The sequence below is a fragment of the Meriones unguiculatus genome, chromosome 6 (genome assembly GCF_030254825.1).
Source record: "Meriones unguiculatus strain TT.TT164.6M chromosome 6, Bangor_MerUng_6.1, whole genome shotgun sequence".
NCBI lineage: Eukaryota > Metazoa > Chordata > Mammalia > Rodentia > Muridae > Meriones > Meriones unguiculatus.
In genome coordinates, this window is record NC_083354.1 from 42153324 (window position 1) to 42181310 (window position 27987).

At 56.3% G+C, this 27987-nt stretch overlaps 1 protein-coding gene across 9 annotated transcripts; it reads right to left on the reverse strand.

Annotated features, from left to right (window-relative positions):
- Positions 1-1849: 1849 nt before the first annotated feature.
- On the reverse strand, positions 1850-27776 carry Plxnb1 (plexin B1). 9 transcript variants are annotated; one of them, XM_060385241.1, is made up of 38 exons: positions 27711-27776; positions 22724-22776; positions 20883-21995; positions 20184-20366; positions 19704-19832; positions 19481-19605; positions 19119-19251; positions 18717-18873; positions 18330-18438; positions 18143-18251; positions 17078-17752; positions 16779-16901; positions 16462-16584; positions 16028-16121; positions 15770-15942; positions 15455-15606; positions 14071-14176; positions 13771-13907; positions 13424-13600; positions 13085-13220; positions 12655-12897; positions 11915-12091; positions 11690-11838; positions 10915-11015; positions 10607-10824; positions 10314-10492; positions 10120-10186; positions 9814-9960; positions 8595-8763; positions 8210-8313; positions 8050-8134; positions 7674-7846; positions 7360-7520; positions 7126-7273; positions 6534-6598; positions 6336-6411; positions 5371-5445; positions 1850-4201 (listed from the first exon to the last, which is right to left on the reverse strand). In XM_060385241.1, the coding sequence occupies exons 3-38, from the start codon at positions 21987-21989 to the stop codon at positions 4097-4099; spliced, it is 6390 nt and encodes a 2129-aa protein (XP_060241224.1). In that variant the 5' UTR covers positions 21990-21995; positions 22724-22776; positions 27711-27776; the 3' UTR covers positions 1850-4096. The 9 variants fall into 9 exon arrangements, 8 of the variants coding, with proteins under 8 accessions (XP_060241224.1, XP_060241221.1, XP_060241223.1 ...); XM_060385238.1 differs by lacking the exon at positions 27711-27776 and adding an exon at positions 27167-27644; XM_060385240.1 differs by lacking the exon at positions 27711-27776 and adding an exon at positions 26885-27021.
- Between the last annotated feature and the right edge of the window lie 211 nt (positions 27777-27987).

The window sequence follows — 27987 nt, forward strand, 5'->3', positions numbered from 1 at the left end:
TTTAAACTTGACTTCAGCACGAGCGTCCATTGCAATTATTTTTCAAATTATGTGTGGATGTCTGTGTCTGCATCAGATGCTCACAGAGGCCAGAGGCGTCACATCTTTTGGAGCTGGAGTTACAGATGGTTGTGAGCCACCTAATACAGAGGCTGAGGACCAAACTACTTTGGGACAGTAGCTAAGACTGTGGAACCATCTCAGGTTTACATTGTGGCCAGACGATGGCAGCACTGAGCCGGCACCAGCAGTGGTGAAGGCACATTCCTGTTTCAGCAGGTTCTTTGTGGAACTTGTCAACCAGATAATCCAAGCGCTAAGGAAGAGGACCCCATTTTGCAGCCAAGGAAGAAATTTCCTTTCAAAGATCACGAATGTGTTTTCCTTCAATTTCTGGCAAGTGTGGAATGGGATAAATTATCATCATTAAGATTTTGTTGTTGCCAGGTGTGGTGGTGTTCACCTGCAATCCCAGCACTCAGGGAGGGAGAAGCAGACAGATCTATGAGTTCAACGACAGCCTGGTCTACAAAGCAAATCCAGGACAGCCAAGGCTACACAGAGAATCCTTGTGTGAAAATTACTTTGAAGGAAACAAGTAAAATATTTTGTTGTTGAGAAGAGATCTCTATACACCCTTGGCTGGCCTTGAACTTGCAGTGATTTTCCTATCTCTGCCTCCCAAGTACTCTAAGTAGAAGTATGCATTGCTGTGTCCAGCAAGAACAGAACCTTATGTGCACTGACGTTTTGCTTGTGTGCTTGTCTGTGTGATGGTGGCAAACCTCTGGAGCTGGGGTTATGAGTTGTGAGCTACCATGTGGGTGCTGGGAGTTGAACCCCGGTGTTTTGGAAGAGCAGCCAGTACTCTTAATAGGTGAGCCATCTCTCTAGCCCCAAGAGCCTAACTTTTAAAAAACTAATAAGCTAGGCAGTGGTTGAACCTTTACTCCCAGTATGTGGGAGGCAGAGTCAGGCGGAACTGTGTGTTTGAGACCAGCCTGTCTATAGAGCGAGTTTCAGGACAGCCACAGCTGTCTTGAGCAAACCAAAACAGAGTTTTGCCTCCATGTATGTTTGTACATCATGTGAACAGTATCCATAGACACCAGAAGAGCGTGTTCGATTGAGAGTTGTGTGCTGCCATATGGATTATAGGAATAAAATATGGGTCCTATGCAAGAGCAGCCATTGCTCTGAACTGCTGAGCAGAAAACTGAGACCTGGCCAGGCCTGGTGACACTGAGCTGTAATCTGAGCACTTGGCAGGCTGAGGCAAGAAGATTACTGCAAAACCCAGGCTAGTCTAGGCAGAGACCCTCTCTTTAAAAAAAAAAAAAAAAAAAAAAAAAATCTACACACATATATATGAATTAAGACTTGTAATCTGTAAATTTACGTTATGGGAAAATAGGTGCATATGAATGAAAAATGCCCATAAAGGCCCGATGAGGACATCACATCCCCAGGTAATGGAATTAGTTTCATGCCACCTGATAAGGATGCTTGGGAACTGCACTCGGGTCCCCTGAAGCATTTTTCCAGCCCTTTCTTTTTGAGACAGGATCTCTGAAGAGATGAAGCCAGGAACCTATGTATTAGATGACCTAGGTGGTTTAGAGGTGTGCTTTTGAATGTGTTCTCCTACCGGAGCCTGATGATGCCAACAGAAAAAACAAGGGAGGTGGCTGCGGTGGCCCTATCATAGTCCAGCATCTCTGGACAGCAGTCAGCAGGCTCCTAGGTGCTTGTATCCCTTCCCAGGGTTCCATCTGACTTCCAAAGTGATCTCAGAACTAATCAGAACAAGCACCATTCTTTCCTTAAAAAAGTAATAAAACATACGATATGCTGGGTGTGTTGACACACGCTTTTAGTTCCAGCAGTCAGGAGACAGAGGGTATATCTCTGTGAATTCAAGGCCAGGCTGGTCCACACGGCAAGTTCCAGGCCAGCCAAAGATAGTAAAGCCCTGTCTCAAAGAACTAAAAAAAGCATATCTATATATAATCATCTGAACAATTACCCAATATTTAAATTAGTGGGGAAAATGAGAAACAGCCTTTGTCTACTAACAGGTTTTGCGGAAAACAATGAAGCTAATCAAAGTGCATACAACCATTTTATACCGAAACTGCCCTATGCCCAAGGGAGCCATCACCAAAGTCCTGGTGGCACTGGACTGGCATTGCCATTCTCGACCACAGTATCTGAGAGAAGACTTAGCTTCCTATCTTCTGTGGTAAGGTTTTTTGTTTTTTTCCTGACATCTTTTATCACAATGTTCTGAGAGGGCGAGACATGCGTGACTCAGAGCACACTGGGTGCTCCCCCTTCCCGTAAGTGCATGCCTGGGCATGCAGGTACTTGGCCTTCCTCTCCAGGAACTCTTACCTCCCCACAGGACTCCCAGAGACCGCAGAAGCCCAAGCCTGAGGCAGAGGTGTGGCTGTCACCATCCCTGCCGTGTTGACTCAAGCTGCCTCCCTCCCTGTGCCTGTTTGAAGTCTAGCCAAGACCTCACTTCCCCATCAGCCCTGTTCTATGGATGAGGCTGCAGCAACCCCTGGGGGAGAACCATTCTGAGTGAGGATGAAATATGGACTGTTATTAGTACTGAAGTTCACATGCTCCCACGTGAGAGCCTAACTGGTGACCCTTCTGTGACTGTGGTTCTCCACATCTGGCATGTGTGGGCAAGACGGGATGTTAGAGCTGACAGAAATAGCAGCTGTGATTACTGCGGCAGGAGAACCAACAGGGCTCCTGCTATCTTGAGGACAAGGACTTTAAAGATGGCAAGAAAGGACTCTTGGAATTGTCTTCAGCCCATGTCTCCACACTCTGAGGAAGACCCCAAAGGTGCCAGTCACTGGTTACACACAGAAAGAGCTGGGGGGAACTCTCTGAAGTCACCAAGGCCTCACCTGCTGAGATAGTCTACTGACCCAATAGCCACAAGAAACCTTAGTACCTCAGTCTTGAAGCTCACCTGTAGCTTAAACAGGAAAAACCACAGAAGGTGGCTACCACACAGGCGGGTGGTTGGCTCTGAGCCCCTGCCCTAAGGTACCTCAACATGGACAGCAATAGGAAAATGGAGTCCAGAAACAGGGCCATGGACCTTTAAATGACCACAACTTTAAAGGAGTCACCTTTAACGATGCCACACTTTCCCAATTCCTTTTAAAATTCATGGAACACGAACGGTGACGTTAGCATGACCTGCAGCAAGGTGAAGTCCCTGAAGATGGAGGATGGAACTCCACACCAGGGCCCAGCTCTCCCTTACTGTGCTTCAAGTCCTCCCTTCCGGGAAGTGTTGCCCCTGGTAGACCTTGTCTGGGACAGCCCTGCAGTGTGGGGTCCGTCATGGGGGCCAGGAGACCCTTCAGAGTGTGAGGACCACATCCTGCAGCAGCTGCCAGTTGTATCTTAGCGGAGGGGAGAGTCCACGTGTCATCCTTTAATGAAGTGCTGCATCATCAGTGGGCCCCTGCTCTCTCCCAGGCTCCCCTGAGGCAGTTGTCCCTCCCCGACCACTTGGAAGACAGGGCGATCCTGAGGTACCAACCCTGCTGAGGCAGCAGCAGCCTAGAAAGGCATTTTCCTTTTTCTCTTTCTCAGGCCTTGGAATTGGCAACAAGGAACAAGGATAGAGGAAGCTAAACTGAGGTCAAGGAGGATGGATGAAGAGGACAGGAAGTGGGAGGGCTCTCTTCCTGCTTCTGATTCCCAATAGGACACAGGCCAGTGTTCAAGAACAGTACAGTCTCCCCAGGGGCCAGGAGGCCCTACCAGACATTCTCTGGAAACCTAAGTCCCCAGCTCCCTGTAGACTGATGTCACCCAGGAAGTAGGTCACAGAGTTACCAGGCTTGGGGCAGGCCTGGCACTACCCAGCAAGTCACTAGGTCCCACACCTACAAGGTGGGTCTAACGGAGCCGAGCCTGGTATCACCAGGAGACTGGAGCCACCTTTCATTAAACTCTGCTTGTCAGTCACTACAGGCATCTACGAAGGTGGCCTCTCCCTTGAGAGTTCAGGGCTGCCCAGGAGGTGCTGAGACAACAGCAGGCCAGGACTCCCTGGTCCCTATAGATCCGTGACCTTGTTTTCCACAGCAGCAGCAATCTGCTGGAGCCGATAGCCCAGCTGCATCTTCTGGGCAGTACCGTCCTCCTCCAGGGCAGTGATGATCTGAAAGGCAGAAGCAGCAGGATCAGGGACGACGTCTCTGGACCCCGAGATTACTGCAGGTAGATCTCAGCAGGCCCCCTAAGGGACTATACAGCAGTCAGTGTAAGCAATAGAGATCTAGCGAATGGCATCACTTACTGTCAGCGTGACTGAGCTTCACCGATGAGGGTGACAGCAGAGCAAGTTACCTGGGTTGCCTTTCTGGGGTTTTTGGTTTTGAGACAGGGTCTCAGAATAGCCTTAAACACAAACGTCCTGCCTCTGCAGCAGCGAGAATACAGTCCCACACCACCACACACAGATGTTAAAGGAGAGGCAGTTAGGGATGACACACCCGCTCACCGCTTCACTGTCTCTCCTGGCCAAGCTCCTTCTGTGTAGAAGCCAGTCTGACACACCCGCTGCCCTCCTCACAGGGTCAGCTGGAGCCATTCCCATTGCCCTGCCTGCCTGCTAATGCCATTTCATGATTCTATGTGCCAAGACCAAGAGGATATGGTATGGGAGACAGATACTGAGGCAAAAGAACAATCAAAAAACTACAAATAGGGTTGCCTCAAAACAGGCGGTGGGCAGAGCCTGGGGAGAGCAGCTGCTCCACCTTTCTCCAGCCGGGGGAGACCGCATCACTCCTGCCTGCCCATGTTGGAGTTTAGGGGTTTACATCATACTGGAGAAAGCTGTGTGATGTGTCACTATAGCCGGGACACAAGTTCCTGAGCTCTCAACAGTGACAGGAAATCAATGGTGCCACATGCATGAGCTAATTCTGCAAGGCACTCACAGACTGACTAACAGGGTCCTTAGAACATCAAGCTTGGTCAAGAGAGGCCCCCAGAAGAGCCCTCCCTGACTTTGCTGTGCTCACCACCTCGCCCCCTGCTCCTTCGGTTTACGAAGCCCAGGACAGAGCCAACCTTGGACTCTGGGAGAGCTGGCAGCTAGGTGATCTTCCAGGATACCCACCTCCGGGTCCCAGCAGGCTCTCTAGCTGCTCCCAACCAATACTCCCATGTCTGGGAGGCCTGCTGCAGAAGCAGGACAGGGAACATGGGCCAGGGAGAGCAGAGCCAACCTCGCTGACGATGCCTACGGGACCCTCGCTCAGCTTGCCAAGGAGCACGCTGAGCTCACAGGCGGCCCTGCAGCCAGGCCCAGAGGGTGCTCACCTGGTCATAGTACTTGTTGATATACTTGTAGAGCTCGTGCAGAGCCACTCGCGCCCCCAGGTCGCCAGAGTAGTTCTAGGGAAGAGGGCAGGTCAAAGTTGAGTGAATAAGGAGGAAGCTGGAGTGAACACAGGCCCAGGACCCCCTGGAAGGCTGAGAGCAGTGAAGGGGACCTGAGAGAGAGCAGGTCCTGCAGTGGGAAGCAGGGCCTCTCTATAGGGCAGGGCCCCACGGCAAAGCACGGCTACAGCTCAGGAGAGGACAAAACCAAAAACCTCCGTGGCCGGAAGAATCTCCAGGACTATCTTCAGCAGGGCTGGACTTTCCACTGGAACCCTGCCCGCCTCGCCCACGCAAAGCTATAGCTAGAAACCCCTCCCATCCATTCCAAGCAACTACAGGACCATGCGACTAGGGACTGGCTGGGAACTCAGTGCAATTTTGCTCTGCTTTTACTCAAATGTCTCTTGAGACCATTCCAAGGCTTTCGGTGGGGACCTCAGACTCATAGCCTCTTCCTCTGGCCAGGAGTAATGATGTAGCCTGTGGTGCTCTTAGGGGAACCCCGTGTATGAGCACACCTCAAGAAGGGTTTGGCACAGCTGTACCCCCAAAACACAGCTGCTGTTGGTAGCATAGGTGCCCTCGTAAGCACTTAAGGAGCACTGTCATAATTCCTGAAGTTCTCATGAAGGTACTGACGGTGCAGCATGGGCCGGTGGACTCAAAAGGCCTAGAGCTGAAAACCATCTACCCTGCAGCCCCGTCGAGGGCTGCAGCCATACAAGCACCTGCTAGAGGAGATTAGGTGACCACTATCCAAATGACCCCTGCTCACACTGCTGAGATGCCAGGGGGTCTGGGACACTCTGTACGATGAGAGGGTGTATGTCCTCACCCCAGCAGATCACAGAGGTACAGGGGTGACGTCTCTACAAATGAGACATATGAAGCAGAGGCCTTACCCGGGACAGTTCCGCCAGGACTGAGTTCATCTCTTGGTCACTGGCCGGGACAGTCTGTCTGATGTCTGCATAGTACCTGCCAAAAAGCCCGGGACGGCAGATGCTAAATAATCAAAGCCCACTTCCTTGGTCCCATCAGGGCCCGCCTAGGGCCTCAACTGCACGCACGCCTCTCCAGACCCACTCCTTCCCCGGTACCTTTCCACCATCTGTTTGTAACGGGGAATATCTCGAGCGTAGAGAAGCTTGTTGATGGGAGAATCCTGGACACCAGCAGGAGGGCAGCAGAGAAGGAAGGGTCAAAGTTCAGTAAGGTCATCAGCTCCTGGGGTTGCCAGCATGATCACAAGCTTTATAACAAAACGACCCATATCCCAGGGCTGTCTCCGTTCCCAGCAAAGCAGGACAGCTGGTCACCCTGGCCGACTTGTTTTTCTTACATGTTACTGTTTTGTGTGCATGCATGTGTGGAGGTCAGGGGGCAACTTACAAGTACTGGCTTTCTCCTTTCCCCATACGGATCTCAGGAAATGAACTCGGGTCATTAGGGTTGGCAGCGGGTGCCACCCTCCTCTGTGCTTATCCCTTGAGACTGCTGACCATGGCCACTGTCTGGGGAGCTCTTGGGATGAGGCCTGGCACAGGAAGGCCTTAAGTCAGAGGCCGCCCCCTGACCATTTTCTTGCAACTCGGAGGAAAGCCTGAGGGGCCGTGCACCCGACACTCTCCATAGTCACCAGCTCCCTGGATGACCCCATCTTCCCTGTCATATCCCTCCCAGCCTGCTCACCCTGCCCAGCTTGTGGTCAGCCAGGGTGCAGGCATCCATGAAGGTCTGCGCGATGACCAGGAGTACCGCATCCATGTTATCAGATGTCTGCACATCAAACACGAACTGTGGGTTTTTGATGATGTTGATCCAGAACCTCAGTGGCAGGCTGAAAATTGGGGGAACAGGGGACAATGACTGTGCTGGGGAGGCAGGAGGCCCCCACATATGTCCTAGGCCCTGTTCCTCCCATACCTGTTGGTCTTCCAGATGTGGATGGTATCCTGATCAGAGATGCCGTGTTGCTGGGCCTGCTCATCCAGCAGGTCAAAGAAGTACTTCACAGCCAGAGGCACAGGGCGGCTGGTGCTGAGGATCACCTGGAACAGGTCATCCACAAACTTCTGCAGCGTGCCCTTGGGGAAGAGAAGAAGCGGAGAGCGCAGTGAGGATGGAGACCTTAGCATCAGCCAGCTCATGGCACGCCCTGTCAAGCCCCATGCTACCCCCATCTCTCACGGGTAGCCATTCTTCCTAACAGCCCGTCGTCGCTCCTCTCCCAGCCCCACCTTCATGGACAGCAATCGAGTCAGGTAGATCTCTGGGATAGCCTTGGCTCGCTCACGCTCCCCACCCCGGAGGCTGCCCCTCCGCGGCCTGGGAGGCTCTGGCTCATCACTCGGCTTCACCAGGTGCCAGGGCCGGATGCCCCCCTCATCTACATCCTCCAGCATTGGGGTCCCTGTGCCAACATGAAAGAGTTTGGTGAACCCCTCCTTGAAGGAAGCCAAGTCCAGTTAACTCGCCCAGGAGGAGGAGCACCGGGCTGAGACTTCTCTGAGAAGAGAGATGCTAGGGGCCCCTCAGTCCATAGGACTGTCCCTATTCCCCAGGCCTGGGCAACAGAAGTGCTGAAAACCACAAGGGGGAGGAGGAGGCACTCACGTTCTCCAGGGACGTAATCCTGGTTTTCCCTAAGAACATGCTTGGTGAGGCAGGGGACAAGGGCCACCGTTGCTCCATCTGGAACCTGCTAACCACAGCTGGTGACCCTTCCATCAGTCTTTGCCCACCCTGCCCGTCCCCCAGCTCCCACCCCTCCCACCTTATAATGCTGCAGTGTATTCAAACGCCTCCACAGACCCTGGATCTCAGAAGTGACATCCTCATCGGAAAGGATGAGGTGCCCAGCCACTCCAGACCGCCATTCTGCAAGGACAAGAGAGGGCCTGGCTCAGGGATTGAGGATCTCTTCCTGACCTGTAGCTCATCTCATCCTAGGTGGAAACATTGCCTCTCTATCTGGAGGTGGCCTCACCCAGGCTCTCCAAAGAGGAAGAGTTCCTCCAGGTGAAAGGTCATCTGGAGAGTGTTCCAGAGCCAAACCTTTGTAGCAACTGCCAACATCCCACCTGCCCTTGTAAGACCCATCTTGGGTCAGCTCAGGCCCAACACTATCTCAGGGTTCTCAAGCCACCCACTCCCCTCACCAACATCCAAGGTGCGAGAGTCTGGCCGCTGGGCGAGGGGCACTCCTTTATAAAGCTGATCCAGCATCTTCTCCTTGGCCTGGGAGACGGTGTCACAGTCCAGGACTTTCACAGGTACACTCTGGGCCTCTCCTGCCCCAGGCCCCACAGCCAGAAGTGCATTCAAGGTCTACACAGGAAATGGGAGAGACTTCAGGACTGGTCCCACATGCAGGATGACCAAGACACAGGTCAAAGGCAGGGACAACCATTGGAAAAGCCGCAGCTGCCGGGCATGGTGGCGCACACCTGTAATCCCAGTACTTGGGGAGGCAGAGGCAGGCAGACCACTGTGAGTTTGAGGCCAGCCTGGTCCACAAATGGAGTCCAGGACTGCCAAGTCTACACAGAAACTCTGTCTCCAAAAACCAAAAATAAGAGAAAGAAATGGGCAGAACTCTGATCCCATCCCAGTACCCAGCAGTCCTTAAGTGTTTTTTTAGATTTATTTGTTATTTATACAGTGTTCTGCCTCCATGTGTGCCAGCAAGCCAGAAGAGGGCACCATGTCTCATTACAGATGGTTATAAGCCAAAACATGGTTGCTGGGAATTGAACTCAGGACCCTTGGAAGAACAGGTAGTGCTCTTAACCTCTGAGCCATCCCTCTAGCCCTGTCCTGAACTCTTAACCTGTCTGCCTCCCCCTTGATACAAATGCTCATGGGATAAATGGGAAAACCCCCACATAAGCACACAGCCCCCTTTTCTGCCTGAGGGAAGTCTGTGAGCCAGGACTCTCCATGCAACCTGACTGAGAAGTGGGTTTAACAGAGATTAGCTGGGCCCTCCAAAGGAACCCTCCTGTGTAACCAGGGGTGGGGAAGCTACAGGCAGCTCTGCCAAGTGGCTACTGGCTTAGGAGACATGATGCAGCGACAGTGAGGTGGTAAGAAAGATACTCCAACTCATTCTGTCGTTCCATCCTAAGCCAGGAGACCCTCTGAAACTCCCAACTCTCAATCCTACAAAGCTGGGGTTGCAGACCAGTGGTGGGTGAATGCTTGCTAGCTGGTGGGAGGCCACGGGTTCTGATCACAATTAAATGAGTAAGTAAAAGCCTCTCTCCAGCACGTAGTCAGGGGGCAGGCAGGCCCTACATCCAGGTACAGACAGCAGAGGCCTATGAAACTGGCGGTGCAGACCAGACCAATGGACACCTGCCCAGAGCACTCGCTTACCAGGGGACGGTACTCCACATCCTCTCTAAGCAGGCGGTTGTCATTCAGAGTGTATTTGGCTTTGCCAGTCACACTGTCCACGGGACCCTTGTCCACTTGATGCTTAATCCCCCGGAAGAGCATATACAGAGGCTCTCCTACAGAGTCCTGTGAAAGTGTGGGCTGTCAGGCCTCTGGCAGGAGGTGAAAGTACATGGGGGAGGTCTTTGCTCTGGCACGAGTGGGCAAGCTATATGAATTACGGGAGGCTTAGCGCTCTACCGGGCCCAACCCTCCCTCAGGAGGAGCTGCCGGGCCCTCCCTCACCCTCACGAAGGTGTAGAGGCAGATGGACATCCAGTTGGTGAGCAGCTTCTCCACCACAGTCTCTGTCCTGAGATGGCAGCAAAGGGAAGACCAGGGTCAGCAGGAGGCTAGAGGGCACCATTCCAAAGATGCCCAAACCTAAGACCTTGGCTCGACTCCTGGTCCAGCTGCCTATCACCTTGACAGCCACTGACCTGCGCAGCATCAGCTTGGGGTTCTTGGCCACATACTGCGCTACCAGGTCACTGAGCAGAGTACGGAGGATGTCGGTGAAGTACTCAAGCTTCCCGTGAAGAGCGACAGTGAGCAGAGATGCCACATAGGCCCGGTCCCGAGCAGAGAAGGTCCGCTGACTCTCCAGGGTGTGAATGAACTAAGGCCAGGGACAGATGAGAGCGAGGGGGGGTTCAGAAATGGTGAGGTGGGGAAGGCAAGGCCAGAACAGTTGGAACAAGAAGGGATGGGGAAGCCGCGGCTGGAAGCGTACCTTCGTGAGGAAGAGCTTGCTGTTAAGCAAGTTAGAGAGCTGGCCCAGGCCCTGTTCCACTGTGGGCCGCCTGCTGTCAGGCACACCGAGGTCCCTGTGCAAGGGGGACTCGTGGTAGCCGGGGAAGAAGACCCTCTCTGCATACACCTTGTAGTCAAGGAAGGGGATGCCGCTGCCAAGGAGGTCACTGGTGAGATCCGTCATCTCTGTCATGAGGTCTGTTGAGCACAGGCATATCAGCGGATCCCATGTGACCAGAGCAGCCTTAGGCAGAGCCTCAGAGGCTACTCCTGCTGTCAGAGGCTCACCTGTAAACTCCTTCTTACAGCGATCCCGCACACTGCTCTCCAGATTCTCCAACTGGATCTGCACTTTCTTATAGTCCCTCAGGGCCTGCTTGCTCTTCCTCCTACTCAGCACCAGGGGCAGAAGGGAAAGGTGAGCAGGCCAAAGCCCTTGCTAGCCTCCACTTGGCTCAGGCCTGCTTAACTCTACTCCAGACCAACCCCAACCTTGTCTACCAGTCTATCCTGGCCATGCCCAGGTCAGTCAAGGCCTAAAGGGAAACAATCCATATTGTCCCATTCACATCACACCGTATCTACCCATCCCTCGGCCTGAGGCTCAGCAAACTCTGACCATGCCACACAGGCCCACAAGCTATTTTTATAGACATAGGTTTGTTAGAACTCAGCTATACTCAGTGGTTTCCATATTGTTCATGGCTGTTCTTACGCCCAAGGGCAAAACTGAGGATTGCAAGAGACCACCAGGCCATTCCCAAAGGTTGGATACAGAGCGGGGCTGGTGAGATGGCCCAGTGGCTAAGAACAATGGCTTCTGCTCTTCCAGAGGACCCAGGTTCAATTTCTAGCACCCACATGGCAGCTCACAGCTGTCCGTAACTCCAGTTCCTGGGGATTTGGCATCCTCACACAGAAATACATGCAGGCAATTAAACTGCATATTAAACCAATGCACATTAAAAAAAATCATAAATAAATCTTTAAAAAATATTATATATATGCAGACCCCTGCTCTAGTCTGTGCCTCCTCTCTCCAGCCACAATTGGCCATACCTACCTGTATATGAGGACGATGATGATGACACCCAGAGCCAGGAGAGATGTGCCTACTCCCAAGCCCACTTGGGCTGCCACAGGAAAAGCCACGGGGCTCTCACCATCATACTGCACATGACCCAGGGAGAAGCGCAGGTTCCCCATCTGTACCTGTGTGGGAAGCTACCTGTGAGCCAGCGCCCCGGATGCCACGATGCCCAGCCCTGCCCAGGTCCTGTCCACTGACCGTGAACTCTGGCAAAGCATCTGGTGCCTCCCGGAGGGCATGGTGCTGCGGCAGGGGCTGCTCCACGGGGGGCTCGCAGTACAGGTGGTGCCGGGTCAGTGTCTTCACCACGCAGGGGCCGTCTCCTATCATGGCCACCACCTCCTCCTTAGACATGGCAAGGTCCAGATTCTCCCCCTGGAACGTTGGGCCACTGGCTTGTTGCTCGGAACACTCACCATCTGAAGCCTGCCTCCCCAGATGAGAGGGGTGGTCCTGAGACCACCCTTTAGCACTGTTGCCCCGCATCTGGAGCCCATGGTCAGAGATGCCGTTTAGACTGCTCGCCATAACCTCCTCCGTGCTTTTCCATGTTTCTTCTCACAGCCCAGGCTCTGGAGAACCTAAAACAATTCCTCATGCCCTGGACAGTTAACTGAGTTACTGTTGGCTACATAATGATAGTCTGTCTGTGGCCTGTCCATGTGTCACAAAAAGGGTCTAGTGTCATCCATGTAGGCCCAGTTGCCAATGAGGATCAACCTACTGTGTTCCACACCTCCCGATTACTGAATATGCCAAACCACTTTAACCAAGCTCAGACACCTTCACGGAGGTAGGACCCAGCCAATCCAGCCTTGCCGGGACCTATGCTGGCTCCTGTGCTGCACCGGCCACCTCAAGGTTCTTGCAGCCTGCTCCTTCAGCCTAACCTCTCCAGCACAAACTGTTCTGTAACAGAGCCCGAGCAGGTACAGTACCTCCACAGAGAACACACTCCCTGGCTTGTGCCGGAATGGTGTGGAAGGATCCTCGGGGTTGAGGGAACGCAGAGTGGGGTCTGCCTCGTAGGAGAAGGGTGTGGGGCTCAGTGTGGCGAAGTCCAAGACTATGCTGTCGAGGATGAACTCCACCCGGACCCAGGGGTCCGCTGGCGGGTCCGGGAGAGCAGGCGTGCGGCACATGATGAGGTGTGAGGAGTTCACGAGACATGGCTCCTCAAACTGCAGGGGAAGGGCGGAGAGGGCCAATGAGGCACCTCAGGGGATGTGAGGCTGAGCAAAGGTGGAAAGCGTCTCCCTTGGTGCCAACTACCCAAGGCTGCCCACAGGTTGTGGTATGGGTGAGGGGAGAGAGGGCCAGGAGAGGCTCATGGGTATGCGGTGTAATGATGGCTCCGGAACAACATACTTTCTCAGGGATCACGTTGTGCTTCTGTCCAAGCCCCTGGCCAGGCTGTAGCATTCTTGGGACCACAGTCACTCGGATTCTTGGCATCTGTACCACATCCAGATTCTGGCCACGGACCCATATCTCACGTCCTCCACTGAAACACAGCCCGAGAGCCACTCATGACTTACACAAACCAGGACCTAAATAGAGCAGCCCAGACCCAACCGGCTCAGGCCCAAACCCAAACTTCATTCATGACCCATTTTGTCAACAGTAAGGGTTCACAGCCTCAATTCCCAGAACCTCCCACACTGTGAGAACTGCAGAGGCCTTCCACACATGCTTTTGGCCCCATACCTGAAGAAGCTCTTGCTGGGGCCCGCAGAGGTGACGTTGGGGTCCGATGTGTATTTGAACTGGCCGTGCTGAAGCTTCCGCTCGGTGTCTCCAAACCAAACAGTCACCGGGAGCTCGGTGGGCACGGGGGATGGGCTGGTCTCACAGCACAGCTGCTCAGACTGCTGCTCCGGGAGCCTGAGGGGGCGGAAGATAGGCCAGATCCAGGAACTGGGCACCTGCTCACATCCTGGCTCACTTGGCTTCTTCACCAGAACATTCCTGTGAGGCAGCCTCAATCCATTCCACACCAGCATCCCATCTCCTCCCTAGAGTGCGGATTTGTAGAACAGGGAAGCAACCCTTACAAGTGACAAGGCTGGCCTCCAACCACCACACGGATGTCCTCTAGCCGCCCAGTCAGGAGCTTAGAGCCGTGGAGGGTGAGGCGGGTGCCTCCGGCTCTGGGGCCACGGGCAGGAAAGATGGAATGTACTTTTGGATCCTGTGGGAAAGAGGATGGGGGAGACAGGCAAAATCAGGACAGCGAGGCCTGGGTCACCTCAGACAAACAAGGCAGGCTCAGGGTCGGGAGCTGTGTGAAGGCGAAACCAAATGGGCTGAGACACCCACAGAGGGCGAGGACCACTGGCTTAGCACTCAGGCACCTGGTAGGCAAAGTTGAACGCCGAGACACCGTGTCCCCTTCCAGGCACCTCCACTGCCACAGCACCGCTCACCTCCTCCCGGCTGGTCCCAGTGATGCACACAAGACTGTGGGCACAAGACAAGCAAGGGAGTACCAGACTGTAGGTGCCCCTCAGAGGGACACTGCCCGGTGGTCTGTCCTCCCCGTCCCCACAGGATGAGCCAGCATTCTCTGGCTTTGATGAGAACTCCTTATGGCACACGAGCAAGCCTTGGCATCAGAGAAGTCACGTTCCTCCTTTAGTCCTTCAGGCACACCCTCCAACAAGGAGGAGCCCATCTCCCTGAGGTGGCAGGTGGTGATGCAGTGAAGCAGCCGAGCGGGTAAGGGCCTCACCGGCATCCCGAGCCCCAGCCCGGCACTGTGGTCAGCACCCACTTGCAAAGTGATGGGAACTTGATTTTTTTTTTTCCTGAGACAGGGTTTCTCTGTGTAGCCTTGACTGTCCTAGACTTGTTTTGTAGAGCAGGCTGGCCTTGAACTCATAGAGATCCGCCTGCCTCTGCCTCCTGAGTTGCTGGGATCACACATGTGCGCCACAGCACCCAGATACTTGATCTTATCTTAAACAAAAGGTCTCTGGAAATCTCTAGTCGGAACTGCAGATTTGAGCAGTCCGAAGGAAATGCTGATTCTTAGCCAGAAAACAGAAGCCTGAGGCCATGAACTTCCAGAATGTTAAGCCTTCAGTGGCTAACATTGTCACGATCACTGCAAACGCTGGCGAAACAGAGCAAGTGCTATGAACCAGCAAGGGAGGGTCCAGCCACAATACGTTTTTACACTTCACAAACCACTTCATAAACTACCCCAGTTTGCTGGTTTAGAGTTTAACAGTCCAGGCTCTGGGAATTCTGTTAGCAAATGTCTGGCAGAAGGCGCACGCTCCTGCAGAGTGCCCCCTGTTCAACATGTAACAGTCCTTCCAGGGTGCAGTGGGGAGACTGCCCGTGTGGGCCTGTTCCACGGGCATCTCCCAGAGTGCTCTGTATTCTCTTGTGGCACTCGGGAGAGCCCAGCCAGGGTGGGCCTTGGGGAGGAATACCGGGGAGAAGGCGGGTGAGGAACCTGCTGCAGTGATACCCAAGGCCGCTAGGCGAGCCAAGACGTCATCTAAGCAGAGCCGTCGGCAGGCTGCAGGCTGTGACTCTGCCCGAGTAGCCTGGGCCAAGGACCTGCAGGTCTGCACAGAAAGCCAGAGTTCCCGGCCACGGCAACCTAGCAGTAAGGCACTGACACCATAATGCGAGGCGGCGAGAAAGGAAGGCAAATAGAGGAAGGAGGTCCCGATTCCGAAGCCATCTAGCCACAGTGCCCTCCCGTGTCGGGCACAACCAGCTCACCTACTAGAGACCTCATATTCCCCGGTGACGACAGCGCAGGGCACTCCCGCCACTCGGACCGTGCCCAGGACATCCTGCACATGTTGGCCGAGGTTGGAGCCCCTGATAGTGACACGGGTGCCTCCGTCTACAGGGCCAGTCAGCGGCTCCACCTGTGTCAGGACAAGGGTGTTCACCTCTACCTTATCCATTCCCCTCTGTGGTCTGAGGCAGCCCCAGCCTCCTATTTTGAGTCTTGTGCATCCATGACACAGACATCCTCCCTGCAAGGGCAGCAGTAAGGAAGAGAAGGGGCACGACAGCATCCCAACATACCGAGTGGATGAGAGGTGCAGGGCACTGAATGGCCACAGTCTCAGCCTCATTACAGGCCTCCCGGGCCACACAACGCGGGTGCTCCCCGTCGCACCACACACAGCCATACTGGGGCATGGCAGTTTGGCAGCGGCTGCAGTCCCCATGTCCCACGGAGCAGTTATACAGTATCACTGGAGACAGCAGGAATGAAAGGTGCCGTGGGGCCTAGAGAAGCCCCAATACCCCGGACTGCCCTGTGGTCCCTAGGCAGCTTACCGTGAAGCCCGTCAGCACTGTCCACACGCAGGCCACCTGCCCACCGCAGGAACAGCCTCACCTGGAGCTCTGGTATCAAAGCCTCATAGCTGAACTGGAGAAATGGGAGTGAATTCAGAGCCCAGAGTCTGGGCCAGGCCTGGAGAGGGTGTGGCTCACAGAAAGGACCAAAATGACTAGTTACGGGAGCAAAGCGTCAGGTCAGAATTAGAGTCCTGGGATCCCAGGGTGAAGGGGCAGGAGTCAGCAATGCTAATAGAATATAGAGCCCGTTGGGATATCAACTGAAGAGGCCAGACTGGAACACAGGGACCCCATGAGGCATAGGGCATAGTGTCAAAGCCTGGGCTGTGACAAGTACACCACAGTCAGCTGAGGCTGGCGCAGCCTATGGCCGGCGCACGTGTGCCCACCCCAGGTCTTGCGGACTATACCTGGCGCTGCTGGCACCTGATGTGGCACCAGGTGTCTGGGGGTGGCTCACACTCCACCTGGGCCTCGACCGCCACCTCAAGGCCCTCCAGCTCCAGCACACATTCACTGTCCCTCGGGCCGTCCTGGGGGCAGAGGATATGTCATTGCAGTAGCTTTGGAAGCTGGGCCCTGCAGGGTACAGCACACACCCGCCCTGTCCCAAGTGGGGAGGAAAAGCCGGGGCTGACGATGCCCTCCTCCTGCTTTCTAACACTTGGGTGGAGCCTGTCAGTTGCCATGCAGTCTAGAGGGAAGTTAGCCAGATAGGCAGACACACCTGCAAGAGCCACAGGTTCCGGCCTCGTAGCTGGATTTCTCGCTCCACGTGAACTGGGATCAGTAAGGGGCCTTGGACATCTTCCACACAGGGACAGGAGCTTACCCTCTGATTCACCTCTCCCTGCAGGCACCAAGAGCAAGGCAGTCTGTGGCTCCCATCCTGCCCGCCTCAGTCCTATACTTTGCTTGGCTCCATGGCAACACTGTCCCCACCCTCCCAAAGGAGAATCACAGGGTAAGCGAACAGCTGTGTCTTCCCATCCCCTCCCGAGGCCTCCTTCCTGGGCTGGACCTCACCAGCTCCCAGAGCCCGGGGGTGTCGTACTGGTAGTCGAGGCTGGACAGGAGGATGAGGGGGGCAGGAGGGCCCTCGTGCTCTGCTGAGTCTCCATCACCTGAGAGGAGTGTGGAAGTGGAGAAGGCGGGCGTGTCACCCCCCATCCACTCCTCCGCCTCGGGCAGCTCGCCGCCTCCTTTCGTGAGCCAATCCAGAACGGGCTTCATGGAGCCAATGGCCCCTGGGAAAGTGGTGGCAGGAGCAGTGCCAAGGGGCTGGTCCAGGGCCACTGTGGAAGGCAGGGCCTCAGGGCCAGGCTCTGCAGGGGGCACTGTGGCTGCATCTGAGGGGAATGGGTAGGAGGCCGAGAGGTCCTCAGGTGTGCTCACCAGTCCCATTTCAGTGGGGGCTGGGACAGTGGATCCAGGTGTGGTGGGGAGGTCAGGAGGGAGGGGCCTCTCGTGGAGAGGTAAGTTCGTGGAAGTAGGGGAAAGTATGGGGCCAGGACCTGCCCATGGGCCCCAGAGGCTAATCTGGGAAGGCTTGGCTCCAGGTAGGACATCTGAGGCTGTGGAGGAGACCCCAGAATCTAGTGGGAAGGTATTGGGAGTAGGGGTGACTGTGGCTTTGGGGACTGTGGGTGGGAAAGGGGTGAGCCCATCCCTTGCAAGAGGCACTAGGGGTAGAAATGGACTCTGAAGGGGAAGGCCAAGAAAGACAGGAAGGGCCACTCAGCAGGCAGGTGCAGGAGCAGGCAGGCAAGGGTATGTTAAGAGGGCAGAAGACCGAGGAAAAGAGAAACAAAAACATCCCATTAATTCTCTAAAGCAGAAACACAGACGGCAGGCTCCAGAGGGTCTGTGCTGAGGCGGGAAACCAAGGCCACACCTCTCGCCTCGAAGCTTAAGTATCCGCTCCCAAAACAGATGGGATGGACAAGCAGCCATTCTCCCGTGAGTCTGTCCCACAGAGCAGTCCGGGTGCTCAGGATGAAGCGTCACAGGAGACTGGCAGGCACACAGACCCCAGGCCATTAGAAAACCCTCGCCCTGGTCCCCAGCCCCAGCGTGCCTCATCCCACTCACCTGCTGGCTTGCCACCATAGGCCCGGCGTCACATGAGGCCTTGTGTGTGCACAGGTGCCGCCACACACACCAGTTACACCCCCAGCGGCTGCTCACACAGGCCCGGCACCTGCACGCAGGGCAGTCATGGAATAGAGATCGCCACAGGGCGGCCCGGGGCTGGGGACAGGCAGGGTAAGGCACTCACGGTGCGGATGGGAAAAACTCAGTAACTGCCATACAGTCGTAGAAAGCAAGGGAAGTATTGGCGATCACCACGGCACCAAACCTGAGCTCCACATTCATGGAGACGTGGTCTGCAAAATGGGAGAGAGGCGGAACTGAAGAGTCGGGGGCGGGGATGGGATCCACATGGGACGAAGCTGGCATCCCACACGGAAACAGGAACTAGGGTCAGAGAACAAAATCCACAGGACATAGCACGTACACCGTGGGGTGCTGGAGCCAGTAACGGGACTCAGAGCACAACTGGGGGTGTTTCTGGATTCACTTCTCATCCCAACAAGACCCCTTAGAGCAAGACGGAAGCAGGGTGGGGCTCCCAGGTCCGGGGCTGGCCCCTTCTCTCACCCACCGGCTCCTCTCTGCAGCACTGGAGCCTCACTAGGGTCTGGGGAGAGACAGGCCACACCAGAACCAGTCAGTAGAGCAGGGCTCTGAAGGTCTCCAAAGGAACAGAAATAGGATTCCCCCGGCTGAAGAGTTGGCAGGCCTGGCACCGACAGGAAAACCTACCAAGAAAGCCAAGGGCACATTTTGGGACCACTCTCATTGACGGGGCATTAAATACAGGCTGGCACTAGCATCCGGTATTCCTTGATCCCTCACAAACACCTGCTGACCTCGACCAGTACAGGCAGAGAAATGCACGGCCCACGAGAAGTGGCTGAAGAAGGCCATGTGGTATTTGAAGTCCAAGGCCTCCACCCATCCTCAAGCTCTCCCCACAGGGGCTCTGCCCACTCTGGTCATTCACCTCTCTCCTCTCTTCCCGGCTGATATTGGCAGGGCTCACGGCGACCACTCGAAGACAGCCCAGTTCCGATTGGAAGCTCCAGAGCCACTGCTCTGGGCCCTGGCCCCTGGAGCATTCCGAGCGGCGGCTGCACCTAAGAACCAGCAGGCGACTGTGACCCTCCAGCAGCTTGGAGTTCACATAGCAGAGATCTCTCTAGTCCTGAGGCCCTGGTCACGCGGAGTTGATACCAGGCTCTTGTGTCTGCTTTGGGGTGGCCTACCCAGAGGTTAGAGGTTGAGGGTCAATGGACTAGGTCAAGAATTTCAAAGTAGGCAGTTAGAGAGGTCCAGGCCCAGCTCAGGAGCTGGTGGAGCACTAACCTGCCCAGGAGCACACACCATCCACAGTAAGGGTCCCTGTGGGCAAGGCAAGAGTCACAGTCCAGATGCTGAGCACAAGGGGCCACAGGAACCTTCACAAGCTGTGACAGCAAAGAGGCCTGAGGCTGGCAATCCAAAACCAGTGGCTCACCCACAGATGGGTCCCTGTGCCCTCCCAGAGACCTCTCCCAGCAGCCACTCCCCAGCTGTGTACAGGACTTACAGTAGTCTGGGTCGCTACATACAGATGCTCAAAGGTACCGTCAAAGGTGAGGTCTCTGTTCACCGCAGACCCCGGCTGGATGCTCTGTTTAGAGTATGGGGCAACATTTCTTCCAGGGCCTAAGTAGACCTAAGATGAAAGACCACCAGGCTGGCACCAAGCCCAAAGCCACAAACTCAAGAGCGTCCTCCACTTAGAACTGAAACAATTTATGAACAAGAGTTTTCTCCATAGGCAGGTGTCTTAAATACTAGCACTTGAGGCAGAGACAGATTCTGTGAGTTTGAGAAAAGCCTGGTCCACATGGTGAGCTATACGTAAGAAAGTTTCTTACAAACAGCCTTGCAGAAGGTGCATGTGTATGTGAGGAGAATCATAGGGAAAAACCAACCAACTCTGGTAGGCACAGCACAGACCGAGGGGGGCACAGAGGGGAAGCACGTCACACGTTCCAGCCTCAGCAATTTCCTAACGACGTACCCTATGCAGCTGTCCTTGGCTGTCACCCAGAAAAGCGATGGTGTGTCCGTCCTCCACGGTGACTGCCACAGCTGTCAGCTGAACCCCTGGCAGCTCCAGCATTGGTGTGGCTTCCAAAGGGACGCAGCTGACCATGGGGCTGGGTGTGTGGTCTGAACCACAAGGAAAAGCATCTGGGGTATCCTATAGGTAGCAAACAGCATCACTAAGACCCTGCCTGGATAACAACCCAGGACAGCCATCACCTAGGCCTCCCCGACAGTCCTGCCCTGGTCCTGTAGCCCCAGGCTTAGCCTTACCTCGGTGCACTTCCTTGCTCCCTTTCATCCCCACCTTGCCTGCGCCCCATCTTCTGCCATCCCTTTCCTGGAAGCTACTTCCTCCAGTTGTTACATTCAGTCCTTTCTCCAGAGCCACGTCCTAAAGTTCTCACAGCTTGGCTCCTCCTCAGTTCCCAGCCTACTTGCTTTTGTACCTCACTGACCCAGTAAGCAATCTCTCTCTGGACCCTCCCTGGGCTAGAGCCACAAAAGCCCCATCTTTACCTTTTCCTTTCACTCCAGACCTAAAACAAGAGAGCCCTTTCCAAAGCTCTCCCCTTACCCTGGAGCCCCAGACACCCTCTTAGCCGACTTCTACACAGCCACTTCCTTAGCCCTCTGACTCAGGGCCATCATCCCTCCGCCCCTCTGGACTCACCACTGGCAGCTGCGCACAGTCGGAAAGGACGTCGTATGCAATGTCAGCCACCTTGGTCCCGTTCTCAGCGTGGCCTTCCCGGGTGTAACAGGCATCTCGCGTGTAATTCGCGAGCTGGTCTACTTCATCCAGGGGGAAGGCACAGAGCACCGAGGTTCCAGATGCCCCAGTGGATGCTGACAGGGGCCAGTCCACAGTGGGAGGAGCCACTGAGGAGAAGGCAGCAAAGAGCACCTCCCCACGGGCCACCTCCCTGGATGTGGCCACAGCTGCAGCTTGGATCAGACCATAGCGGCCACCCTGGCAGGCCAGGGGCAATTCCACGTAAGAGTAGTAATGCTGGTCCTGAAGGCACACTCGGGACACGTAGGCACGGAAAGCTCTTGAGGGGGCCTTCAGGTCTCGCCGCAAGAACAGGAAGTAGGCATTGGCCCCGCGTACAAAGGCACTCACGAAGTGGTGGCTGTACTCGGAGAGGCGGCCCACTGCCAGCTTGGCCGTCTCTTCGTAAGAGAAGGCAGCTTGGGGGTCTGGTGGTCTCAATGCCCGAGTTGTAATGGGAGGAATGCCGCCTCCTACGCCTCTGCTGGTGTACCCCCGCCCTACAAACAGGAGGGGCTCCCCTGCCGACCCCTGGGCCACTAGCCCCACAGTGCTGACTGCAGGGTCATTAGCAGCCACATACTGGGTGTCCCCAGGCCGCTCTGGCCGTAGCAGCAGCTGTCTGATCTGCCCCAGGCTCCGGAGCTCACAGATGCCCTGGTGCACACTCCCACACACCACCAGAGCCTCTGGGCTCACGAGGAGCAGCTGGTTAGGGTTGTTGGTAGGCTGGGCTTGGGGACATTCGTCAGGTATCACAGGTGGCAGGCAATCCCGGCTGTCATTCACAGGGCCTGTGGACACCACGGCTTCCAGCTGCAACCCAGGGCTCAACTGGAACAGGAAGTTGGTGGCCCCTACATAGAGGGTACCTGAGGTGGGGTCCCTGGCCAAGTGCTGTAGATGTGTGCCATTGGCAGTAAAAGCAGCTGGTAGAAGGCTCTGTAGGGTGAGGGCACACCCGGCCCAGAGCACCTGGAGAAGAACTGGGCCGAGGACAGGCATGGTCACCTGGTAAAGAGAAGGGTTTGGTGAGGCTCAAATGTCAACAAGGTCCTCAGAAACCACTGATAAGGGGTGGGACTGTGGGACTGCCACCATGCTCCTCCTAGCCTGGCCTACTCGAGACTCCCAGTGTTCACTAGGCCCAGACGCCCAGGGCAATTCCAGGACTGCACACTGGGGCAGAAACAGGAGACCCTGCCCATGGAAACCTCGACACCACCCCTTCTCTGTGGACACTACACTCTCAGGGGATCTAGCTCTGCACTGGATCTTCTTGTTCCTTCCAGACCCTGCTCTCTGATTCAAGTGAGCTCACAAGGTCTCAGGGGAGAGAGAGGGCCCCTCTATATGGACGCCGGATTCCTGGGTAGGAGAAGGAAGGATGAGGCGGTCTTAGAGAAAACCAGCATGTCATAATAATACAAGAATTGAATGCAGAGATGGGTGTGGTGGCGACCACTTTATCCTTTATTCCCATCACTTCAAAGGCAGGGCAAGCAGATCTCTGTGAGTTTGAGACCAGCCATATAAAGAGACCCCATCTCAAAACAACAACTAAATAAATAAATGAAAAAAAAGACAAGAACTGGATGCAGGGCCTTTCAGGCCAGCAGGGTGATAACCACAGAACCAATAGGCCATGCTGGAATGGGTGAGGGCTGAAGGATGGGGCCCACCTCTGGGAGCCCTGGGCAGCTGTGACAGTCACAATATTAGCATAAAGTCTGGCTCACCTGGCAGGGTCGGCTGGATCAGGAGATAACGGCATGACCTGAGCGGGAGTCACCTAGCCAGTGGGGGAAAGCAGAGTATGAAGCTGGGGGCTGGGCTGCAGGCATGTGGAGCCCTGGACGCCCCTCCCCACCTACCCGGTCTGCTGTGGAGCCCGGCCCAGCCTGGCCCTCAGCCACCAAACACATTCCACAGAGGACGCCTCCTCAGAGCCTACACGGGGAGGGGGAGGGCAGCAGAGCCAGGCACCCAAGGGGCCTGGGAAAGGTCAACTAGAAAGGAGCCCCATGGCCATCTGGGCCCAGTCAAGCCCCTAGCATGGAGGTCCCTTCTCAGCATTCTTCCCATCACCCTTTGCTCTAACTCTGCTCTGTCAAGGCACTCAGCTATATACCATCCACACAAGCCAGGGGTGCCGAACAGGTGCCAGCATACTAGCAGACACACACGTACACACACGAACATCTATGCATATCACCTACCCCGAACGTATACATTTGCACACAAACACAGGAGCACCTGCACATACAGACACACACACATAAATGCATGTAGATATGACCTATGCATACAGTAGACACATACACACAAACTTACCACCTGTATCCATGTTCTGACCACACATGGTAAGTCACACCTAACTCCGCCCCTACAGACACTGCAGACACATCACGGCCACCCACCAGGGACAGACACACACAGCACATTAGGATCCCGCACACTTCCCTGGTTCCAGCACTAAGTCTTAGACAGCTGTGGAAGGCAGGCCATCTCCCGGACTTTTCTCTCCTGAGGTTGTGCAGTCAGAACCCAGGGTGCAGTGTAGGTGGGTGGGCTGGGTATTCTGAGGAAGTGGTCATGCCTGGTTGTGCCCAGCAACCCTGGGTCCAACCCTAGAACCTCCCCAGACTTTGACTGCCTGTTTTCTCACTTTGCAGGCCCCAGCTAAGGCTCCTAAATCCCAGGCCCAAGTAGCTATGGCAACACTACCTTTCCCATTCTCCAGTGGACCTCAAGCAGGAACACAGTTTGGTTAGATTATGGGACAAACTATTCTACACCGAGAGACGCTTTCCCCTCCTTGTGCCCAGGCCACATAGCCCAGCCCCTCCCACCACCTAGCTGCCAGGCTGTCTATGCAGAATGTTCCCAAAGTTCCCTTCCTCGTGCCTGGATTGGCCCATCCATCAGAGGCCTTGGCAGGGTGCTCCAGAGGCTTGCCCTATCCTAAGCAGGGTTGGGCACAAGGCTAAGAGGAAGGTCCAGCAGCCTGGTGGGAGCAAGGACGCTGTGGTCACAGCCCAGTGGGAGCAGGGGGCCATGGCCACAGTCTGGCTGGGCACTGCTCCCAAAATAGCTTGGGGGTTTCCATTTTTAGTGTGCAGAGAACAGGGCAGCTCTATGGGAGCGGGAACAAGGCTGCCTCTGTTTGCCACCCAAGGGGGTGAGGGGGGGAGAGGCAGAAGGGAAAGTCTTGAACCCAGCCAGAAGCCCAGGGCTGCGGCAAGGCCAGGCTACTAAAGAGACCCCCACCTTGTTTCCAAGGGATAGAGAGACCAAGTTTCTACCTCTGGAAGGGCAGAGGCCACCTCTTGCTCTCTGCTACTTCCCAACTCTCCTACCACCTTGGGCCTTGGGCACAGGGTCCCATAGCGAGAGCAGCATTTGCTGTTTCATTAGCTTGTAAATATTTGCTCAGAGCCTACAGCACGCCAAAGTTTCTCAGCCCTCATGGGGCAGTGACAAAACCACTCCCCAAACTGAAATTGCAGTTGTAATGAGGGGAACATACAGAGAAATGTGAGGGCTCCGAAAAGCTCAGCACACAGGTCAGAGGTTGCCTCACTCTAAGGAACTGCGTCAATAGGCCTACATACCATGAGCAGTGGCAGGACAAAGGGTAGTGACATTTTTCTCCCTCATGCTGGCAAACAGATTTCACTCAACTCCAGCTGCAAGCCACAAAGGTATCTCTCATCCCTCCAATCTAGGAGGACCTCACTGGATCTTCTTTAAACAAAAAATGGAGTGCACACACTCCTCAAGCTTTTGGGGGTACCCTAGGGCTGGAGAAGTAAAGGTCAAACTGCTCTCCCTGACACCCTCCCACACGCGTGCTCCTCGTTCCTGCCTAAACTGCAGGCTTGTTCTACTCCTCCCTGCCATCACAAGGGCTGCTCCCTCAGCCTGGAATGCCCACTCCCTCTCTCTCCCATTACCTCCCACGCCCAGCCATCGCCTCCCTGGGGAGCCTTCTAGGCCTCCCAGGCTCCTGAGGAGGTGACCCCGCGCGGTAGTTGGAGTGAACGCAGCCAGCCACCAACCTGACCTAACCGTCCTGCTCTTCCTTGGGCTTTGAGCCTCAGATTTCCCGTCGGCGGGAGGAGGCAAGGAACAACTGCTCTGACCAGTAGACCTAGTGGGGTGTACCTGGCATAAGAGGGCCCCAAGACCATGTCCTCCCACTCCAGACAAGAGCTCTTCAAAGGCAGGGAGCACCCACTTTTAATCAGGAGGCCCCAGCAACCAGCAAACTCAACGAAGAGCAGGTGTTGCCTAGCCCCCGTTTCACTGCCAAGGAGATCCAGCCAGGAGGGGTAGCACGGAGCTCACACAACGCTTTCCGAGGCTCTTGGCCTCTCAAAAGGCAGGGGATCGGCTCAGTTTTATTAATGACCAGACTAGGACAGGCTGAAAACGCTCCCTTGGAGCCAAGCCTCCCGTCCCTAACTTGCACTGCCAGTATCCCCACATCTCAGGCTCTGCCCAGGCTCATAGCCAAAGTCTAACTAACTCTGCCTGTGCCCAGGCCTGCCCCACAGGCCTCTTCAGAGCCTACACTCCCCAAAACCCTGCGGCAGGGCCCGAGACGGCTTGCCTGACTTCTGCAAAGACCAAGCACCACCTGAGTCCCTCCCGCAGCAGCTGTTCGTACAACCAACAGGGCTCACGAGTTCGGCCCTTCCACACCTGCACATGTCTTGTCTGGGAAAACTGGCCTTCCCTTTCTGAGCGCCCTCCCTTCCCGCTCCCCCTCGTACCAGCATCCACTTAAAAGGGAGAGTTACTCATTGACAGTGAAGGGGTGCGCACTGAACACCTGCTTTCTGGACGTGGAGCAGGGTGGAGGGAGCCATCATTTACCAGACACCCGCGATAAATAAGGCGCTCATCAAGCACCCGCTGGGTATGCCGGTACCGAGACGGAGTCCCAGTGTCAGAAGGCTCGTGGTCCTCCTGGTCAGTCTCGGCCCGAAGGGTCTGCTATCCCACAGGGAAGCCTCCACTTCCCCGCTTCGGCTCATCCTTAGCCCTCCTCCCTCCACCGCGCCACGGGACAAAGACCCCAGCAGCGGCCCTGGGAGGGCGGGGAAGAGGCCGGCCGGTCCCGACCGCGGCGGTGGCAGCGAGGAGGGGGCGCGGAGGAGCAGCTCCACCTCCTCCGTCTCCCAATCGCGTTCCAGGCGGCGCCGCCAGAGTTTCCCTCCGCGCGCGCACGAGCGTGGTCCCCAACTCTCCGGACCGCAGCCGCCCGCCGCTGCACGGGACGCGGGCGCCCGGCGGGACCCAGGCCTCGGGCCGCCCCACCCAGGCGCGCGCGGCCCTCGCCTCGGCCCCGCCTCCCCAGCCGAGCCCCGCAACTCACCGCCCGAGCCGCCCGCGGGATGCGCGCGGCGAGGCGTCCGCCGGCCGCTCCGGGCTCGCCCGGTGTCTGCGCGCCGCGGCCTCCCCTCCCCCCGGAGGTGGGTCTGGCGGAGCCGCAGCTGTTACCCGGAGACCGAGGGGCGGAAAAACTGCGCCCGCTGCCCGCCCCTCCCGCCGCGGCGCTGCCACCGCTGGGAACAAAGGAGACAAAGCCGCGTCGGCCGGCCCGGGCTCCGCTCCTTCCACACCGCCTCCCCCCGTCCGCGCCCGTCGGGCCGCCCTCCCCCCGCGCGCTGCCCCGGCCAGGCCGGAAGCAGCCGGGAGCCGGGCGCGCGGCCCCAGCCACCCGGGATCCCGCATTCCCGCCCCGCGGGACCCGAGTTTGCGAAGGGCCCCGGGCTGGGGGCTGATAAGCCCCTCTCGTTAGGTGGGGGTTGTTGCTCCCCGGCGGTAGCCATGGCGACGCGGACGTGCAGCCCCGGAGCGTGGGCGGTCCGCCCCGCCCCGCCCGGCCTCACCTGCGGGCGGCGCGGCTCAGGACCGAGCAGCTGGCCCCACTCCCCGAGCGCTGGAGGCTGCGGCCATGGCTGCTTGGCCTGACTCTCCCCGGTGTTGGGAGACGGCACCGGAGCCTCTTCCCGTCCCGCCGGAGTTCGATGGGACGCGTGCCCCACACCTGCTCGGCCTGTTCCCTAACCACCATCCTCACCGCCCCCCACGCGCCTCGCCCAGCGCCCGGAGCGCCCTCTTCGCCTGCCGGTTCCCTGCCCTTGTGGCCATCCTCCCCCAACTTTCTTCACCTGAACTTCTAGGCGCCAGCTTCCTCCTCTTCTCACCTGGCCCTGCCCACCTTCCCTTCTCCCAGTACACCTCGACACCCAACCTCTCCTTCCGGCCCCCACCGCTGGCTGTTTGAAGAGAGCCTGGGCTTTGGACGGGAGTTTGCGCCACCACTGAGCCCTTGTAACCTGACACTCCTCCCCCAACCTATTTGCTCTTTGGCAAGGTGGGGGGGGGGTTGGTACCACCCATAGGTGGAAGGAGGGTACGCTGGCTGCGAGGTGCAAAAGTAGGGTCTCCTTTCATTTCTTTCCTCCAAGGCCTGTACCTGGAGCCAAAACTCAAGCCTTGAGCAGGTCTGGACTCCATCCTTGGGAAACACCTGGGTTTTCCCCGGAAAGAAACCCTGGGCCGAGGTTCCCTCCGGAGGCCCGTGGCACCAGGCCTTTTGCTCTTCACACCCGGGCTTGCCCTGGCAGTCTGTAGAACCAGGACCCGACCCACCCTGTGGGCTTTTGGAGGACTTCGGCCCAAGGCCAAAGCTAAATCTGCCATATACATCACCTGGAAGGCTCTAATGTTAGAGCCGAGTCTTCCGCCTCTGCCCCTTCACTAAGAGCTGACGCCGGACTTACTCTGCCGCACCCCCACACCCCCACCTCAAGGGGTGCGGGCTGTGCTGGCTGGTTTTACGTCAACTCGACACAAGCTCGAGTTACCTGAAAGGAGGGAACTTCAGTGGTGAAAATCCCTCCATAAGATCTCGCTGTAGGGCATTTCTTAATTAGTGATTGATGGGAGAGGGCCCAGCCCATTGTGGGTGGGGCCACCCCTGGGCCGG